The sequence below is a fragment of the Ciconia boyciana genome, chromosome 3 (genome assembly GCF_034638445.1).
Source record: "Ciconia boyciana chromosome 3, ASM3463844v1, whole genome shotgun sequence".
Classification (NCBI taxonomy): Eukaryota; Metazoa; Chordata; class Aves; order Ciconiiformes; family Ciconiidae; genus Ciconia; species Ciconia boyciana.
This window is the reverse complement of record NC_132936.1, coordinates 59,185,808-59,203,578: the sequence shown is the minus strand read 5'-3', so window position 1 is coordinate 59,203,578 and position 17,771 is coordinate 59,185,808. Positions and strand designations below refer to the sequence as shown.

General features: G+C 38.1%; 1 protein-coding gene across 4 annotated transcripts in view; it reads right to left on the bottom strand.

Annotated features, from left to right (window-relative positions):
- Positions 1-17,771, bottom strand: part of NKAIN2 (sodium/potassium transporting ATPase interacting 2) — a 562,917-nt gene that overhangs the window by 451,941 nt on the left and 93,205 nt on the right. For 3 of the 4 annotated variants that reach the window (XR_012041465.1, XM_072855777.1, XM_072855779.1), the window contains exon 1: positions 10,630-10,761. The exons of the other annotated variant lie outside the window; for it this stretch is intronic. Coding sequence is in view for 2 of the 3 variants with exons in the window: in XM_072855777.1 (XP_072711878.1) it covers positions 10,630-10,746 (117 nt within the window). In the remaining variant the exon portion in view is untranslated. Of the gene's footprint in view, positions 1-10,629; positions 10,762-17,771 lie in introns of those variants that run through there. 4 annotated transcript variants of the gene reach the window in all.

The following is a 17,771-nucleotide window of genomic DNA, read 5'->3' as shown; positions in this document are numbered from 1 at the left end:
TATTAATAATGGTGCTGTCACAGTTAATGATTTTACCGCTTACTAGAAGCATGGCCAGTTAGGCTAGAATTACTTAGTAGCATAGTCTCTGCAACCCAATGGTATTTTCATTTGCCACTCAGTTGTTGGAGGAAAATGCAAGTCTTTTAATGAACTATGAAATCAACCAGTAAAACACTTTAGCTTATGAGACAGGCTGACTAGTATCAAGGTGATATATCATATATGCAAGGTGCTGTTCAGTCTACTATGGTACACTGAACTCAGCCTGCAAAACTACAGTATCAGCCCGCAGATACTTACCAAAAAAAGCTTTGTGAGGCAAATGAGGGTGTCTGAGGACAGCTTTAAAATGTTTTATTGCTCTTAACTTCACAGAAAGCCCAGTGGGAGGCAGAGAGAGGGAAGGGTTTTGCATTACTCTTCTTTAGTGACTCCACACAAAATTTGGTTCCCAACGTAAATCAGATCCTCCTTCTAACTACCAGCCTCTTCTGGCTAAGACGTGTAAGGAAGTCCAGCTGGGCTCTCTCTGGCAGCAGCAGCAGCATCCATATTTCTGGGCTAATTGCAATGACATGTAGGTTGAGAGAGTGACCCGAGCCCTGAGTCCTGGACTTTAACCCAGTAAGTACCCTGATTTAGGGCTTGTGCCCAAATTAGTCCACAGACGGGCATATTTCTCAAGCCTGTAGTAGAGCACAAAGGAGATTAATGCTGTACGGACCACTTCACAAATGAGACAGGAGCACAGACTGTCTTCTGGAAATGAAGACTCAATAGCCACTACCAAGAGGGCAGACAAAAACCTGTTCTAGAGGCTTTTTGCCACACGTCTACTCAGGATTTCTTAGGTTTAGTAGTAAGTACTTCAGACACCTCAGACTGAGCTGCTTACATGCATCCTTTTAGGCCAAAATCTCCATTTTGTTAAAATTGACAAATGGCCTTCAGAATATTTCAGTCATTTTGAAGTAAAACATGTCCCACATTCTACCCACACAAAACATGATGATCCAGCTCATAAATTTTACAGACAAGTTCCTTAGACCACCAAGTTTATTTTCCAAGAACCAGTGCAGAATAATTATCTAGCTACATAATTTTATAGTTACACTTTCCAGATATTGATACAGTTCCTCATTTTTCCTTTTTGTGTCTGTTACTTAAAAATACAAAGAACAATTCTGAACACCTCCTCAATGCTTTGGTCAGGCATTCCTTTTATAGTCTCAGATAACTCAATAATAATATACAAGCATTATAGGTTAAAAATATCAAAATTGGTTTTGAATAAATACAGCCAGGTTAATTGTACATTAATACAACTGGCAATAAAATTATCCTCTGATACTAGAGCACAAGCAAGAGCTAGTGAACTAATTGGACCACCTAGCTTTTTTTCTCACACATGAATCCCATCAGATAATTTCCCTTGCTTGCTTTGTATTTTCACTCCCTCAGTCTTTATAAACTCATAAACCATGTAAAAGAAATCAGGGAAGACATGCCTTCCTGGGCTAGTCATAGTAACAACAGGAAACACAATATATTATGAGGCAAAGGCAGAGAAGAGATGGTGAAAATTAACAAGAAACAGTATAAAATGGACAAATTACAGAAACAGCCTTCTTGAAAGGAAATATCACTTTAAGCAAATCACACGTTTAAAGATAAGCATGCTCATGAGTAGATAAGCATATGAGAACTTAAGACTTGATATCATCAGGTACTTCAGGAGGGCTTCAGCTTCCCGCTGAAGCTGTTACACTTTGCCAGGCCAAAGGAAGAATAAACAACATTCTGGAGGGAATGTTTGGGTCACTGAGTAGAGGTAGAGAGAGGAAAAAAACCCAAACAAACAGCAAAAAAACCCGCACACACCACAAAACCACAGACAGATTAAAGCCCTTGTATCAAAGGCTGTTGATGATACCCAGACCACCCAATGGATAACAACTCAGTCAAATCATGCAACGTTACCATGCAAAATTCAGCACAGTGTAACTATGTATTTTTCCTTGTTGACCAACAGCTTAACCTTTCTCTGCATCTCAGTTTGCCATCTTTAAAAAGAGGGAAAACAGTACAGAAGAGGAACTATAACCTAAAAATGCACATGAGCCTGGCATAGTTCACTTACTTGGGTGGGAGCTGGACTGGGTACAGAAGTTTTCTTGAGCAGAGGGGGAAAATAAAGAACAAAAACTTCTTCAAATATGTGTCTTTCAGTTTTAGAGATATTTTGAGAATTACCACCACTGAAATAAAACTTAGTATAGTATATGCCTAAGAAATATGCATATATACACACACATAAAAGACAAATGATACATGACAGATGCTAAGTAGAGTGACAGCACCTCAGCCTTAAACTTAAATTCTATTTCTTATGTAGCATCTTAAAACAAGTTACTCCATGCTTATAGTTTGGGGTTTTGTGTTTTTTCATTTGTTTTGGGTTTTTTTTGTTTTGGGGGTTTTTTTTGTTGTTGTTTGGGGGGGGGGTGTTTGGTTGGTTTGGGTTTTTTGTTGTTTTGGGTTTTTTTGGTTGGTTGGTTTTTTTCCTTACAGACTCCTTCCTGAAGTTTCTCTACACTTTTGATGAGATATTGTGAGAAAAGGCAAACAACAGTGCTAGACCGAGTAGAGTCAACTATTGTCTTCATTTGTACAAGGAAAAAGGAAATGCTTGCAGGGGGGAGAAAATTATGGGAAATGCAAAACATTGTTCATAAGCCACACACTGAGAAGAGAAATACTACAAGCAGTCAGAGCAATTGGATTTTGCACCATCCAGTATTTGAATGATACGTAAAGTGTCTAAGGTTCATGAGTATGAACCCCAAGATCCTAGTAAGAAGTCTCACTACCAGAACTGTTAACTGTCCATCCCACCCTGGACATCTACTTCCTTTCAAATGTCTTGCTGTGCACGCTGCCAAACAAAGGTCCCCAAAATAGAAGGATTTTTTCCTAGGAGGAGGGGAGGTTTTCTAAAGCTAAGCAAACATATTTTGACAGAGGAAATATCTGTCATCATTACATATCAGCTATTGCAATGTAGCTATATGGATTCAGTACTTGCTTTGAGTGACAGCTGAGAGTTCCTTGCAAACTGCAAAGCAGAAACTCTTTGATGCCCACTGCAAGTAATTATTGCAAAAGCTGAACAAATATCTTAAAGCTTCAGTCCTCCTGCAGAATTGTTATTATTTTTGTTCAATGGAATAAGATTCTTAAGTCCTTGATTAAAAAACTTTGCATGTGACATTATGGAAGCTCATTCAGCAGCTAACATCTATTTCCAGCAGTAGAACAAAGGGGTCAAAAAGATGAAGTGTACTTGTACTTTGAAATGTGGCTATAAAAGTGGTATCATTATGCTCCATGCTTATTGTATCTCAATGACCAAATGTGCTCAATTTACATATAAAAAATATTTTTTTGGTCTAACTTCCAGCAAAGTAAACTCAACAAGGGAGGCTGTTATGTAAATGTGCACTACACTCAGCAGTGGCACAACAGCATTAGAACAGTCACACTGGAAAAATCAGTATGTAAAAGAAAATGGTTATTAATTTTGGAAAATAATCACAAGAAGCATACTTTCAAGATAATATGACCTTGTGTACAGACTGGCAGAATATTTTACAACAATAGTATGTTTTTGTTCTCAGTGTTTTGCAATAAGAAAACCGAACACAATATTTTTGCTTTAGCATGAAAGAGTTGATATTGCCCCAAAACATTTCATCAACTACAATGATTGCAGTTGCCTTAAAAAATTCACAGCACTGGTATCTGTTATGAATGAGACAAGCAGAGAGACAAGTACCAGAACAGAGACTGATAAACACCCAGAGAGAATGAAGATCTGACTTCTTGGAAGAAAATGGTGCCTGGAAGCTTGAGAAACAGTAAGAAAAATGTTCAGAAGGCAGTGAAAGGTGAAAGAACAGAGATGATTATTGCTAGGTTTTGTTCAATATTAGATTTGTAATGTTTCATGTTATTTTGCTTCTAACAAGTCTAATAATTGGATTCATATAGTGATGTGGGATATTACGACCTAGAGAACTGCAAATTTCACAGTTTGTTTTGGACAAACAAAAAAGAATCTATGAACACCAAGTAATTTATAATAGTGCCAAAAGCAATCTGATACTTAAAAATTCCTTTCCAATTATGATGCTGGTTTTATTTATTTAATTTTCACATCTTTCAGACACTTGCCGCAAAAGCTACTATGAACAAAACCCAACAAAAATAATCTGTTGGATGTAGATCAAACTGTGGGACCAACCCAAACATTTCTGCTGGAGGGGCAGCCATGTACATGATGGTAGTTCCTTGTTGCTGATTAAGGACACATAACATGGAACATAGGAATTTTTTCTGCCCTGCTAAATCCTGGCTCTGCCTAAATACTCTATCCAATTCAGATGGTGCCAAGTGACCTAACAGGTCTCATAACTTGTAACACCACCATCACATGCAGCACTGGCTTTTGAAGGGCCTGGTTCACTTTCTAGTAATGAGATGCACACGTCCAGCTCAAGAGAAGATAGAGGGCAGTCACTTGCCATGAAAAATACAGGCCAACCAAAGACTGGCAGGCTCAGTCCTAGAATGTCTTAGCAAGTACGGCTGCAACCGAAAGCTGCCAAGACAAGCTCTTAATTGGGCTCTTAGGAATTGGGAATAATAAAAGTGCCTTTAAACCCAAAAGCTAACATGAATGCAGCACTATTATTGAGAATTCCATCAAAAAGTACTAATGTAACTGTAAGATTTAAGGTTTGTGCAGCAAATTAAATAGTTTATCTAGTTATTTTATGATGGAAATCCAGTAGCAGCACAGAAGCAATAATAAAGGATCTTATCAAGGGACAAATAGCACACCTGGACTCAGTTACACAGTATGTAAATTCTTAGGAGGAACAGTCTCTCCTTTTCACAGATTAAAGATGTGTCTTTTTACTTTATGCCTAAGTGACTACATCAGCATTGCAGAAAGCTCACAAGAACTAGAGTTTGTCAGGCAATATCAACCTAGGAACACACCAGCTCACCTACTGCCTGGAGGTCCTCTGCAGTAGCTGAAGGACCTAGGCTGGTTACTAGATTTGCACAAACTGATCCTTTCTCTGTTCCATTGGCAAACTATCTGTAATATCAAACTGCATATTGTGTTCATTTTATCTCTTCACCATGTGAAGACAAATTCCAGAGTGTGCAAGCACTCATATACGGCTGTTTGGGAAAGCCATCATAGCTCTTATGCAGAAAAATAGATAGTGAAAAGCAGTATGCTGAAGGCCTCTGCACTCAATGTAAAGGCAATAATTGCATTGCCTTTCACCCTTATGCCCCCTCTAGGAATAGTTTGTTGTTAGACAGGTTCCAAAACTGGTGACAATTAAGAGACCAACGTGGTCCTCATGCAAGCTGAAGACTCAACTCTCTGCTGGTTTATTATTGCCATCTGTCTCCTGATGCAACATCAAATTACTTGGAGAATCTACAGGGCTGTGCTCCGATTTTGTTTAGCAGCAGAACACACATATTATCCTTTCTCATGTTTGGTGATGGGACAGGGATTGCCTGTTTCAGTCACATTCTAAAAAGCTAAAATGACCATCTGAATTTAAAACTTCCCACGTGTGAGATGTGTGTTTGAAGAACATGCTGTCCATTCAGTGATTAAAATATATACTTAAAAAGAGGCTGAAGAAACGTAGTTCTTCCTGAGGTGGTAGCCAGGGAGATCTACAAAGAATTATTCCTTAAAATGCAAAGAGTAACATGCTTGCTGTTATATACCCTTTAGGACGGTACACTGCTGCTGCTGCACCTAGCACAGGGCTACACTGCACAATAGTCTACTCCGCAGATACTCTAGTCAAACAGGGACCCTGCTAGCCTTGGATTCAAGTCATCCTAGTCACCCTCTACAAGACAAAACTTATTAATTCAGGCTGGGCAGCCCATAGCACTGCCTTTACTGCTGGCATCATGAAAAGCCCTGTACTGAACAGCGTGTTGAGGTGAGTACCAGCTTGTGGGTCTATATCTTCTGCTCTGCTGGCAAAAGCAAAGGCATAGGTCTTGCCATCCCATCTCCATTAGACTGCAAGAAAAGAACAGCACCTGGCTTATTCTGGAGCACATGTGGGATTACTGCATCTGAGCATAAGAAAGGACACAGTGAAGAAAAGGGTTCAAGAATCATATACATCTCCAGTCACAGAGATCACATTTCTCTCAGAACAAGGACTTGTTTCCTGAGAACAGAAAGTTTTTTTATCTACTCCTTCATGTTTGTAGAAGAGGAAAAAAAAAACAGCCACAACAATGGATGGATTTCTTTTTCTTCCACAGCTGTCAGAAGACTCCAAATAAAACCCCTGACATTTTCTCTTTATTACCAACTTTAGAGCTCTCACTGGAGCTGCATATCTGTAGGACTTTGCTGGAAGCTCAGAATAAAATGGATGCATTTCAAAGCTAACTACAGTCTATTTATAATCCAACTGAATGCACCTTCTCATCTGCAGTGGGCTTGTGAATTCATATTCAGTATAAATCTGCAGGGGCTGTCAACTCTTTCCAACAGAGATCCTTAGCATTATTCCTCTGCTCCCTCACAACTACTGTGCTTCTTGCAAAAACAAAACCCAAAGTAATAACAAAAGTTTCAACACTAGATGTCCAATTCATGGTATCCCAATACACTTTATACTGCGAAATTCTCCACAGTTAGTCACATCTCCAAAATGGAAGACCCCATTTGGAACAGAAACTTCAAGCAGAGACTCTTTATTGGTTTAAGTATGACATTGCGTTGTGAAGACGGTATATGATTATGTACATCTCCATCGTTAATTTGAGAGCACCAAAAGCAAGCAAGAAAGTTACTTTCCACCTAAAATCCTTTTAACAGAACCTAAATAAAACATCTAGATATTTTTAAAGCTCTCATGATGTTGAAACTCATGATTTGTTAATATTTTAACCTTCCAGCCTGGAACATTTTATGTGCTCCTTTTCATTTAGCACCTGAGTAACCACTCGAGCCATTTGAGTGAACATACAGGTATCCACATATGTCTAGGTTTCATTGATTCCACATTTTTAAAATCAGCATTCAATTTCCTGGAAGAGAAAGCTGTTACTGGGATAGATCAAAAGCAATTTTATATTTTGTCTTCAGACAAGTTTGATTTCTTCTTCTCTTTTACTTTCTAGTAAATAAAAGCATTAAAAAAAAAAAAAAGGCGAAACACTCCCCTCCTCTGCTTTTCAAAAAGTGCAAGCTGAAGACCTAAAGCAAAAAATCCCTGTTTCCTACAAAACATTTAAGATATTCCCTTTCACTTTATCAGGGTGGGATTTCATGTCTCTTGCCTCTATAAAAATAAGGTTATTAAACTGAATGCTATACATAGAGAACACTCTCACTTGTGAAGAATCTTTCAGTGTTCTTAAGATTAACTTCATTTGGAAAAGAGTACTTTTACTTAAAAACTTTTAATTGGGCAGTACAGATATTTTTGCTTCTTACTGAACATTCATTTCATTAGTTTCCAAAGATCATTCATCTCACTTGGTAGTTTTCTCAGCTATACAATTCACAAGACAGTTTGCAACTCAAACCTGGGCCAAGATTCTCAGATATGTTCAGCTCCATTTCAACACCAAATATTAATATGATTATCACACTAGGTTTTGATCCCTTTTAAAAATCTGACCTGATAGCATAAGTGAAATCCTTGGCAACACTGGTTAGCTTGTATAAGAGATCATCACATATCAGCTGCTCTAGGGAACTCTTTTCTCCTAGATATAATTGAACAAAGACTTTTGAGGCAGCAAGCAATTACTAAACTATACTGGGAGAGCATTGTGTGAACATACTGTAAGTACTGATAATTAAAAGTCAAATCCTGATACTATTGTAATCTTTATAAATTTCTATTTACTTCAGCAGGGTCAGGATTTTGTCATACTACTCTGAATTTATTCAGAGATTGCCATTTTCTCATTTCTGAAGATGTTCAGAGAGGGTAAAGAGAGGGTTGTGCTTTTTCCCCCCTCACCCCACCATTGCAAAGTATACTAAAATAACATTATGTCAATGACAAAGGCATTCAGCAAAAATAGATGCAATGCATGCACACAGCTGCAAACTGAGTCATGAAAGAATTTTCTTTTCAAGGCAAGACTCATGCAGAGTTATCTGCATACTTTTTGAAGTTCCCGCTTTGGACTTCTTCAATTACCTGCAACCTCTTAAAAAGGTCCGAACAACGTTCTTGATCTATTCAGAGGCTTCTCTCCAAGCAGAAATTATGTTTTTAAATAAAATGTCATAATAGCTTCATAAACTATTGTCAAGGAGACAGAAACACTGGCCAGAATGTGAAGGATCGAAATGAGGCACATTAAAAATGCATGCATTTGTCCTTTCCGCTAATGGCTTGCTAGAGTTTGGACATACTAGCTGGCCCTCAAAAGCTGTTGCAGCTATTGTGTTCATGAGGACACTTATGTTCCCATCTCAGTTAGGTCTTTTTCATGGGTCTGTCCCTAATGTCTCTCTGAAACTTTATTCTGCTATTTTCCCCCAATAGGAATATACATTCCTACTTGATTTCTTGGGTTGTATATTATTGAACTTCATGACATTTGGAGAGGAAAACAAATGCCAGCATCAATTCTATTGTTTTCTAGGAAGTCTTTGTTGATTTTACAGAGGAGGATAGCTATATACAATTCTTTTGCTTTTTTAAGCCTATTGAATTACACTTCAAATTCTACCCAGCCATGGATAAAAGGATAAAAACAAACTAGCTATCTGATACTTCCTAAATAAGCATAAAGGAAATGCAGACATAGTAGAATTTTGCTAATTAATTACACTACCATTAGGAAAAGGTTACTGTTTTGGTTTGCGTGCCTTCAAACTTTGTGACTGCTCCAAATTTTTTCATGCGTTTCAAACTGGAATTCTACATGATGCAGATTTTAGATCTGGTTAACTGTTAATGACTCGGACTAATAGCTAGCAATTGCTATGAACGTTCCAGCCTCATGTTAATTAAATGTTGGTTTTCCATTTCTTTGAAGTCTTTCTTCATTAGTGATGTTAAAAAAATATATATATAGAAATAAGACCCATCATCATCTTCACCTTTGTCCTTTGGTTTATGTTAATAACTCCTGTGAGGTGACAACACCTGTGAGGTCCTGCACTAACTCTGATGACTAGAGAATCTACTTTAACATAAAAAAAACCCCAAACCCCATGTTTTCTTTCTTGAGGGAACCAAACTCTGTACAGACTTCCCTGGAGATGCAGAATCAGATGATAGATAAAAGCTAATTTATGAGAGAACTGAAAAGAAGTCTCATCTTAAGTGAAGCCTCAATATTAAATGCCATAGTAGCTGCAGTTTTGATGGCGTCGTTGTTAAACCTATTTAAATAGTGGGTGTGAAAACACTAACATTATTTATGTCTCAGAAACTGAAATGCTTTCAAGTCTTAAAAGTGACTAAACTTTAAATCCTCAGCAGTAAAACATATACAAGAAATCCCTCTTACTATGCAGACTTTATTTTAAGATGTAATGTAAATATATAACCCCAAATTAAGTCTTTTTTTTCCTCTTTAAAGAAAAAAAATATTAAAAGCAACACTGTTAAGCATTTTTTTTAAAATAATAGTTTGTAGAGACCACTCATGAAAACGGAGTTCTCTCTACTTGTCTATCTTTACTTCATCATACTCAGAACACACGCTGTGAGCAAAGGTATAAAAAGAAACCTGTTCAGAGAAATATTTAAAATAATTTTAAGCTTATAATTCAGTCAGGTGCCATGCTGTATAAATTGGCACAGAAATGACAGACACTCTAGGTTTTACCTAAAGGGTCAAGAGAAATTCCCACAGGGCTGGCCATATGCTGTATTTCATTTCATGGTTTACTTGAAATATTTTAGATAATTAGTTTTCTTCTCAGGAAATTCTCCAACTATCAATATATGCATTAATTCACATTCATTATAGCCAAGTGTTCTTTATACATTGGAAATTTTGTTTCTGTACCCTGATTACTGGATACGAAGCAAGTAGGACCTCCATCCCTCCAAATCAGGCTGTTCAGTGTGTATTACAATGACATGGTCTTCCTTTCTTTTTGACTCAACTGGGCTTCTTGCCCATTTACCTTCAAAGCTGCTGCTTTGCAATGGCAATGTACGACGTTAATGCTAGCAAGGTAAGAAAGGTAGTTCCAGGGCATCATGAAGAAATAACTGTTTCTGAAGGAAAGGTGTTTGTTACCCGTTGTCTCCCAGAGGCCCCGCTGAAAATCCTTTATGAGTTTTTATGACCCAAGTAGCAGTATTGGAGGCTGTCCATGTTAATGAAGTTTACCAGTCATCTCTCTTGGTTTTGGTGTGTTACCCGTTAGAGAATTCCCAGAGGAGACAGAGAAAGATATTAATCACAGAAGGCTAACTTTGGCCTACTGAAACAAATCTTTCTAAACTTTCTCTTTCCCTTATTTGCATCAGTCACATTGGCAATCTAGGGAGATTCAACTCAATAGGCTAAACTTACTCTTTGCGACCATCCCTCTGAGAGTGTCCAGCAGGATCTTTCCTGATCTTTGGATCGCAATGGATTATCTTCTTCTAGTTGTATTTTATTTATAATCAGCATAACAGTCATATGCATCCTGTCAGGCTCACTTTCACTGGATCTGATGTTTTCTTATGTTTCTTCAAAAGAAATAGTGCAATTGTTATCCCTGCAAGTGCAAACTCTATTAGCAATTTGCATGGCAGAACGAAGTGATGAGCTTTGACAGCTAAGCACAGTTTGACCTTCCCTGTAAACCATTGCTTGATTCCAAGCAGCCTCTCCACACTGTCCCATTCCCTCCTACCAAGGCTCTCCTTTGAAACAGTGTCTTTAGCTTCTGGAATCCTGTGCACATTTTTATGGCTGGGGTATTTATTCCAGGCAGACTTTTGGGTAGACTTAGCATAGCTTCACCTTTCTCTTGTCATTATGATCTGAGCTTCTGTTGCTTTCTGATTGGAATTGATGTGCTGTACACAGACATACATATCCTAGGACCACATGATTCTGTTCATACATCTACTACTGAAATTAAACAGGTCAACTCATAAGCAGAAGAAAGAATCTAAGATTGACATTTGTACCATATAAAAAACCCACACAAGTTATACATGGATACGAATGAATCACATGCCAACTTCAAAGGCCCCAGTAAAGCAGGTTTATATGCAACATTTTATGGAAACTATTTGCTTAAAGCTAGTAAATCAGGTTAGGAATTCTGGCATACACTTTCTATTAGTAGTAAATATATGCTTTTCCATAAACCTGCCTATTACCAAGAATTCCCTGTACTGGGAGCTTTGAAAACAAGTAGAAAAGGTATTTTTCCAGTGATCCAACTGTTCAAGAATACTTCAAGATCCAGCTGTTCAAGAATACTTCAACACAGTAACTAAAATGCAGTTACAGTTCATGCAGATATGCTAACTCTTATCCAGACAAGCAGATGCTGACAGTGGTGCAACTACAGCAATTAAGAGGGCTGCCTTGGGCTGGCCATCAGGTTTAATCAAGGTCTTCAGTAAGGACTGTAACACCTACCTAAACGTGCTGCATTGTTATTGCTGTCCTTGCTATGCCTATGAAGAAGGCGGAAACACAGATGTATTTCAGCAGAAGGTGCACAATGTGGATGTGGGAGAACATAATCAATGCTACATCAAGCCATGTATTTTAAACCAACACCCTGAAACTACCTTTCAACTGTATATCCTTCCTGTGCACATACTTAAAACTACTTGTAGATCTAGTCTTGACTGACAAATGACTACGTAATTGAATAAAAGTTCTCATTGGTTCTGAAGAACTGAGCAATATCAGTCCCCTGTCTATTAATAAACCTTCATAAGTTTAAGTAAGAGCCTCCTCCTTTTAACAGATAGGGTTCATCCCTAACCTTTGGCTCCAACTTTCTTTCAGCTTGGTTAAAGGGAGGGGCAATAAAGCTTTCCAAGAGGCATCTCCCTCTAACTAAGCTGAAAAAAAGGCTGTCACATTCCTCAGATGATAATAGGAGTGGCAAAAAATTCATTTAAATCATTCTAGTTGGATCTTCAGTTCCTGCATACCAATCTCCTTGCCCTTCTCAGTATTGAGTCTTAGTCAGTGTTATGTCTTATGCACGAAAAGGTAAGGTGTCTGAAAAATTGGGACATATAGGAGTACTATATTGTTCAGGCAAAATAGCTTCAAGATATGCAATACCATAAAGCATTTTTCTGCACTTAGTCTTTGAAAAGAACAGAAATATAATTTAACAGTATAGCATGTAAACAATTTTTTATTTATGAATCAAGCATACAACAGCCTTGGAAAACAAAACAAAAAAATTCAAATCCATTGAGTTTCCATATTAGTTTCCCAAATTACAGGAAAAGCTGGGTTTGTGGCAACACTTGACTTCACAGGTAAACACCACCTACTATTCAGAAAGAGAGGTGATCTGATGAAAACAAAGAACAAAAAAGAAAACGTTGAGAACTGCTTTACATGTATATTCACTAGGAACAATTCAGGCTTTACACAGGATAAACATTAAATCCCCATTGTTACAAAAAGTTATCTAGCTCACTCTTATAAAGCAATCAGAAAGCTTACCTGAAGGAAATACTGCTTTATAGCCTCATGGTAACACAGAAGCTGACGAGTGCCTGAAGATTTCAAGGTTCAGGAGAGTCAGGTAGCCTGTTGCTGGTGACTAACAAAGGTGCAACAATCCTTTGACAGGCAAACTTAGACAGTCTGCTGTCACCTCTCTTCCTGGTTACAAATAAGAAATTTTGAGCAGACTCAAAAAGAAAGTGGACATTTTGTTATTCAGGTATTAAAAGGAGTCCCTAGTTTGCTAGCTGCTTGCACTAACCAAAACTTTGGAATTGATATTAAGTCTTGTGTTTTGAGGGGATAAATAAAAATACATCAGCTGCAAAAGAGCTATTTCTCTTCTGCTATGCTTTCCCCATTACTTCCTGAAGAAGATATGGGTATTTCTTCTGAAATGACATGCAAATACTGCTCCCTTCTCCAGTGCAGACAGGGGAATCAAACGCACCTCAGCTGCACTTTTTTCCTTGAGCCTCTACAGAGCGGAGATCAAGACCACCAAGTTTTGGTTTAATTATTACCAATCTCAACCTAATGATTTACTAACTAATATCCCAGGAAATTATTAGATTCTTATTGGCTATATCTATGTTAGTAAATGCAACACACCACTTGTTCCTGGACACCCAGGCCTACTGGCACAGAGCAATCTACCCTATAAACTCCTGGCTTACTGGGCCAGGGTGACTGCATGCAATCTGCACATTGGGAATGTTCATCCAGGCATCCCATCTCCTGAATTGTGCGCACACACACAAAATATACCTGAGCATGCTAGATGTTACAGGAAAAAGGAGCACCTGAAAATGTGTGAACATTTTAACGAGATACATGTTCTCATTCCAAAGACTGGGAAATTAATTTTAATGTACATGTTCTCATTCCAAAGACTGGGAAATTAATTTTAATACAGACACAATCATAGAATCCATCCTAAAAAAAACCAACTTCGGTGGTCACGAGCAAGCTTGGTACAGCTTTGAGGTTCTTACCAAGTTAGCATTTTATGTCACTGGAGCATCAATGCGTCATACTAAGTCACAAATTCACCAGCATTTCAGTCCACTACTGTGTTTTAGCAAGATGGTTGCAGTGGGCAGAGGAGAAAGTCTATGCAAGAGTATGACATATGGGTCTTCTGTGGTAGGTATGAACTTCTGAATACAGCATGGGGACAGTCACCTGCACTTCCACTCTCCTGTTCATGGATTATGGGTTTTCTGCTACATATACACTCTCCCCTTCACTTGTACTTTCAGCAAACATCTAATAAAGCTGAATTAATGAATTTACTTCAGCATGCAACTGTTTGAAGGCTGGTTTTGCAGATTTGATATTTTGTATGTAATTAACTAGTATAAAAGCATCCAGTTCTTTTTACTTTATGCTAATGCTTGGTAAATGTAGTTGCACAGTGAACGTCACAGCTCATAAAGAAGGAACTGAAGGATAACAATAGTTAATAGTATACCTTTTGCCACTGCTACTTATCTAGTGCCAAAGAGCAATGAACGGAAGGCATTATTCTGCAGCTGACTTTCCTGCATAAGAGCAATGAATGATATTCAGCTGCATGATCGCAGGCTGATTTGGCATTTTGATCATTGTTCTAGAAAACAGGGCGTAACCATCTCACTGCAGACAGAAAGTTTTAAGTGTGGGTGGCAGAAGATAGTTTTAGCTATCAAACATACCAAAACACAATTTAGAGAAAAAGGATACTATGTTAAGGCAAATCAACAAATATTCATTTCTTTTGTGACTAAGCTAAGGGAATTTTCTGAGATGCAAGTAAATTAGCATTTCATTATGTCTTTAAATTAAAAACAGCTACTTAATTGTAATTAACGTTATTTTACAGAAATCACTGAAGTGAAAATGTCAATAAAAAATCTGTCAGTTATATAAAATTAGTCTTCTAGTAACACAAGAATGAGACAATGTTCATATCACTTTCAATTGCAATTTTCTGCCTCTAATGTTGAGCATTCCTGTAAACAGAGTAACTTACTTTATTTGGAAGAACAGCTTTCCCCCTTGCAGCCAAAGCATTTTCTTTGACACATGCAAGACCAGGAAGCTCTTTGCATTTGTAATATATCCTTTACCTTATAGACTCCAATTTCAAACACAACATAGAACGAAGATGTTCTGCTAACAAAACCTCTTGGGTTTGCATCTTCATTGACTAAACACACCCACGATCAGGGATGTCAGCAGTGTAAGCCAACGGGCATCCCCAGCCATTAAAATGCCACTAGAGGGCAAGCAAAGCACTAAGCTCCCCATGCTCAGGTCTCCAGCAGCAACCTTGGTACCACATTTGTACCAAGGCTGCCCTGGACAAGTCTGAGGGATAGGAGGAGTAAAATGAGGGATGCAAATGTAATTTAGCATACTTTAACACTGCTTGAGTGGGACTATAGATGAGTAGGGCTTTTGCTTACAGAATTATCATTATTATTACTTTTTTACTGTAATAAAGTACAACTCGTACAGTGCAGACAGAGACATGAGAGGAAATCTAAAAAAGTAACTATTTAAACTTTGAAAAAAGGGATCATAATCCACTGGAATAAGCACCTATATATTATTAATAGCTGCACTGAAGACAGAGGACATGAGGCGACAATTACATTTTAAATAAATCACACCACTGATCACACAGGTACAAGATTGAGTAGGTGTTAGCACAAGTATCAGGTTCAGGGTTTTGATTTCTGGGACAAGTCTAGTCTGACTTGTAGCACCTCAGGTGCCCTGAGGGAAGTTCTCAGGCAACTTGTAAAATGTTGCTTTTGCTCCTCTCTGTCTTACCATAACACAGGGCCACAGAAATTTAAACAGTGACATTTTGGCACCTCCCTTGCAAAGGTGAGAATCAGTCTAAGGTTGAAATGCTATTGAATAGCATGCCCTGGTTTAATCACCAGGCCCTTACAAAATACAGCACAAGTAAAGGGAAAAGAGAAAAGAAAAAAAAAAAAAAGAGGTTCTACCATTTCTAATCTTCAATCGTCTCCTTCATCAAGCATTTAAGCCAGGCCACTCTTGCACAAGACATCATGAGGAAGAGGTTTACAATTTCTTCTTTTTTCTTCATGGTCTAGAGCATTTATACTGGGAAGCTTCAAGTTTTCACTCTGCCAAAGTGCGATTTAATGTTTCGCCTTCCAAGAGTCAACCTATAACCATGCTTGCTGGTATGGCTTTTCTTGTTCTCTTCTTCAGAATCAAAAAATCAATTAGGGAGGGATAGACTTGGGCAGTGTTAATGTAGATACTTCCTAGCTTTCCTTTGGTGAAGAGCTTTGTCACATCACAAACAGGAATGAGCTGACAGATGCTAAAACACTCTTGGTGTTTCAACGTAATCAGAGTTGTCACATCCTAAGCACACAGCCCTTGCATGGAGATAGTAGCACATTCAAAGATGGTGTTGCCTCTTGGCCATCCAAAAAGGAATATTTGTTGTGTGTCTGACACAGCTATGACAATTTGTGCAGGCCCTACTTTTTTGTTCTTGCTGCTGCTCCCAGTTGGCCTGTAATTCCTAATATTGTCATCTTCTTTATCTGTTTTGGCTTGAAAAAGTAGTGCTGAGCTTCTTTTTTTATTGAGAAGTCTATTTTAATCACTCTAATTAGTGGTTGCACAGGTACTTCCCCATCCTTCTTGGAGAAGATGAAAAGAGATGAAAAATAGTTTGTATAGAGGATATAGATCTCTATTAGAGCTGCAAAGTGCTCAGATAAGAAGAGACTTTTAAAATGGAGGGAAAACTTGGCTGTGTATCCAAACATATTTCAGAATACCTTTAAATGGGAGTGGAAGACACAGATTGCACCAGGAAAAGTGTACTGACCTTCCTATATGATATTGTAGTTCTTGAAGGGAAAGATGCTGTACTTGTGGCCAGCCCACACTTACCTTGCTGAGTGCAGTCCTATCTCTGAAAAGTATTCTTCACAGCCTTTGCACAGGCAGAAGCTATGGCAAGAAGTGCTGAGCGATGCTTTTCTAGTTAAAAAGGAATGCTGAATGCAAGGTCAGTAATTTTTAGATGCACACCTCACGCAGGCACAATAGCTCCCACAGGTAAAGGCTGAATCAATCTGTATGATTTCTAATAAGCGATTGGTGTGCGTACATACACTCCTCCTATGTGGTTGCACTGACCCTGTTCTTGACTATATTTTTTCAGGTATCTGGATATTCATCTTATTTCCTGTACCACCAAACTAGATTCTATAACCTGGGTTTCAAGTGTTGAGTTAAAAATACCCAACTTTTACTGCACTTGAAGAAAGGGCTTAGGTAGGGGAGCAGAATAAACCTTAAGATTAAAAATCAATCAATCAATCAATCAAAGGACGCCCCCAGTTTCCACTCAAGTGAATCAGAGTAGAGAAAATATCACCAACGTAAGAATAAAAAAAAAAAGTACACAGTCTTTCCAAGGCAATGAGAAGAATCAACATGGCAAGTTTGCCATGCAATTTCTGAAAACAATAATTTCCCATGTTACCCTTTATCAGTCTTTCCTGTAGCTACAGAGCAGAATCTTGACCTCAGTCCAGTAAAAAGGCTTATAGTAGCAATAATGAGCTAAATATATTTTAACCTAATTCTTCTGCCCCTTTTTTCCTCCCAGTGAACTCTATGTGTCTGTTATATCTATATACAAGATGACTATACTCCTTCCCACTCAAGCTACAATAAACGCCTTTCTATACAGTCTAGAATCACTGCAAGTCAACAGCACTGAGACAGCAACACTACTGTTTCTGCTAGGATGGGGATTCCTGTGGAACCACACAGATTCCTTGCTGCTCTGGCTAGAAGAGCTTGCAGGAAGATAGTCTGGCCAGCACTGGTGAAACACTCATCAGGATACATTTCTCCAAACACTTTCAGGTTTAATGAGTGGTGGATTTTTTTTTCCCCACTTAACTTTTTTCCATTTCTGTGTTTGGGACAAAACCAGTTTTGTCAACTCCTAATGGAAGAAC